Raw genomic sequence first — 2,381 nt, forward strand, 5'->3', positions numbered from 1 at the left:
GCCACTCACTTTATTTCTAATATCCAGATGTAGGAATTATGTACCCAAAGCATATAATATTCCCACTCCATCATAATGATTTGGTAGCTCAGCAATAAAATAATCCGACATCACACCGCATCAGTTCATTATACAATTTTTTAGGGGGCATTGCATAAACGGTCGTGGTGAGAAAAAATCGGAAAGAATTTTGTATAGTTTAATAGGTATACAAGGAGAGAAATGGGAGTTTCCACAAAAAATCAGACAGAATCAGAAATATAGAAATAAGAATTATAAGATTTGATTGGACCAATCTATTTAGATATAAAACTCCAGAATTATAGCAAAATCTTTGAGGGCTAATAGCTCTGCGAATATCCATCCTAGAGCTCTCATTTTTAGTGCAATCGATACACAATCACTTGTAGTAGCTTTCTAAAAACCACCATCAAAATTCTCCCTTCCTCTAGTAGGTTATTCTTTATTTACTAACCTAACCTAGTACCTCCCCCAATACTTACATTTTTATCCACTCTTAAACCCCCTTAACGCTTGATTAAATAGGATAGAGAGGTGTGCAACGGCGTTTGAAGGCAGGAGGAAACCTCAAAGAGGGAAAGGTTTTGCTCGCTAGCATTCTAAACCTATTTCCTTTGAGGTAATCAACCATTGCTCCCGAACCTCTATCCTATGCCAGGAATTTCTCCCCAAAATACAGTCTCCTGTGTATGAAAATTATGTACATAAATCTTCGAAGAAATGTTAGTCAAGGAATCCACAGGAGACAGCCAAGAGAGCGGGGTGGAATTCCCGGCTTAAACCAAACTCTCTCGGATACAAGAATGAAAATATGATCCCTTGACTCCATTTCTTCTTTTGGCCCCTCCTCCCCCCCTCCTCCTCACCTTCTTCCACCCCCATCCGGATAAACTGCATAATCAGAGCGCCAACTTCATAATCCGTTTGCACAATCCCTCGATATCTAGCGCTCGCCCAAGTGATTCAATCCTTGCAATATGCCTTTTAACCCCTGGTGTTTTCTTCTCCTCCGCCTCCTCCTTATGCTTCGGAGGCCGCTTCGTCGCCCACTTATCCTTTTTTGTAAGGATTTTCTAGTTGACTTCAACTTTTTCGTCTCCCGTAGAACCGCTATACGCATAAATCATGTTGTTTTCGTAAGAAAACGAAAAAAAAGGTTGAAAACTTCTCGATCGACAGGACTTTTAGTTACTCCGGTCTGTTGGATCGTTCATAGCGGAAAAATTGGATGGATAATTTTTTCATTTATTCCCTTCCATCGTTGATTGCTTGTAAACGGTCTTCGAACGATGATATCAACTTGTCAATACTGCTCGTTCCAATCGTTGATTCGATTGCCGAAAACCAGCGAGAAAGCAAGCCAAAATGGCCATCCGCCCAACTTTTTCCGTGGTACTCGGCAAAGAAGTTCCATTTTACTTCTTTCCGTAAGGTGAAAGTAACACCATTCCCAAACAAGAGCACTGTTGCTTCGAGAAGAAGGTTTTTCCAGTCTCAACCGGCCCGCTTCCCAATCGCAAATTCTCTTTGAAATCCATGATAAGTATTCTCTTGTTCTCATCAAGCTCTCTAGAATTTTTCGCAAACATCGACTTTCTCTCATCCACGAAGCGCTGGTCGGAAGTATATATAGCGACTTTCTCCTTCAGTTTCTCGAGTCGCTCTTTATCCTCCTCAGTAACTTCTCTTTCACAATGCTCTACTTCTCCCGCGAAACAATTTCCGATTCGACCATTATGGATTTCTCGCTGTATACGGCGCAGATTATCGATGTTCTTCTTGCCTTCGACGCAGACCTCACATATGTCCGTTTTCTTACACGATTTCTTAAAGAATTTCGGAATTAGAGAATATAATTTTGACTTAAAAATCTTGAAATCGGGATTAGAAATTTTAAATCTCTTAAAGATGTTCAGTTTTGTATCGTTCAAATACCGAACCTGGATATATCTCTCACCATCATACCCTTCGTCAGCCTCTTCCTCTATCTCATCCTCTCTCTTCCTTTTTAGAACCCTATTTGCTGCAATCCGAGATGACTCCATAAGAAAATCCAAACCAGTTTTGGGCACTAAAGTCAGGCATACTTAAGAATAAGCAAAAATATTTATAGGAATTTTCTGAAGGAATATTAACCTGGTTTGCGCTTCACAGCTCGTTTTGTTTCTAGAGTAGGAGTTGAACCATTCTGTTTATACGACTGCCCCCCCATTCAGTCGTGTATCGTCTGTGTATAATAGATACTCGCAAATTAGTAGAAAGTAAGTAATGGATTCTAAACCAGACATTACCTTGTGGAGTAGACAATACAGACTTCGATTCAACTACCCGAGCAGCTCGCGATTTGTTGTTATCAAATC

General features: G+C 40.2%; 1 protein-coding gene across 1 annotated transcript; it reads right to left on the reverse strand.

Annotated features, from left to right (window-relative positions):
* Nucleotides 1-1,436: 1,436 nt before the first annotated feature.
* VTP21DRAFT_1104 (uncharacterized protein) lies at nucleotides 1,437-2,233 on the reverse strand (the record flags this gene model as incomplete). The annotated part of the gene is made up of 2 exons (XM_069390442.1): nucleotides 1,437-2,092; nucleotides 2,158-2,233. 2 exons carry the CDS (start codon nucleotides 2,231-2,233, stop codon nucleotides 1,437-1,439), a joined length of 732 nt encoding a protein of 243 aa, XP_069245403.1.
* Between the last annotated feature and the right edge of the window lie 148 nt (nucleotides 2,234-2,381).

Source organism: Calcarisporiella thermophila, assembly GCF_041956535.1.
Source record: "Calcarisporiella thermophila strain CBS 279.70 unplaced genomic scaffold VTP21scaffold_101, whole genome shotgun sequence".
Lineage (NCBI taxonomy): Eukaryota > Fungi > Calcarisporiellomycota > Calcarisporiellomycetes > Calcarisporiellales > Calcarisporiellaceae > Calcarisporiella > Calcarisporiella thermophila.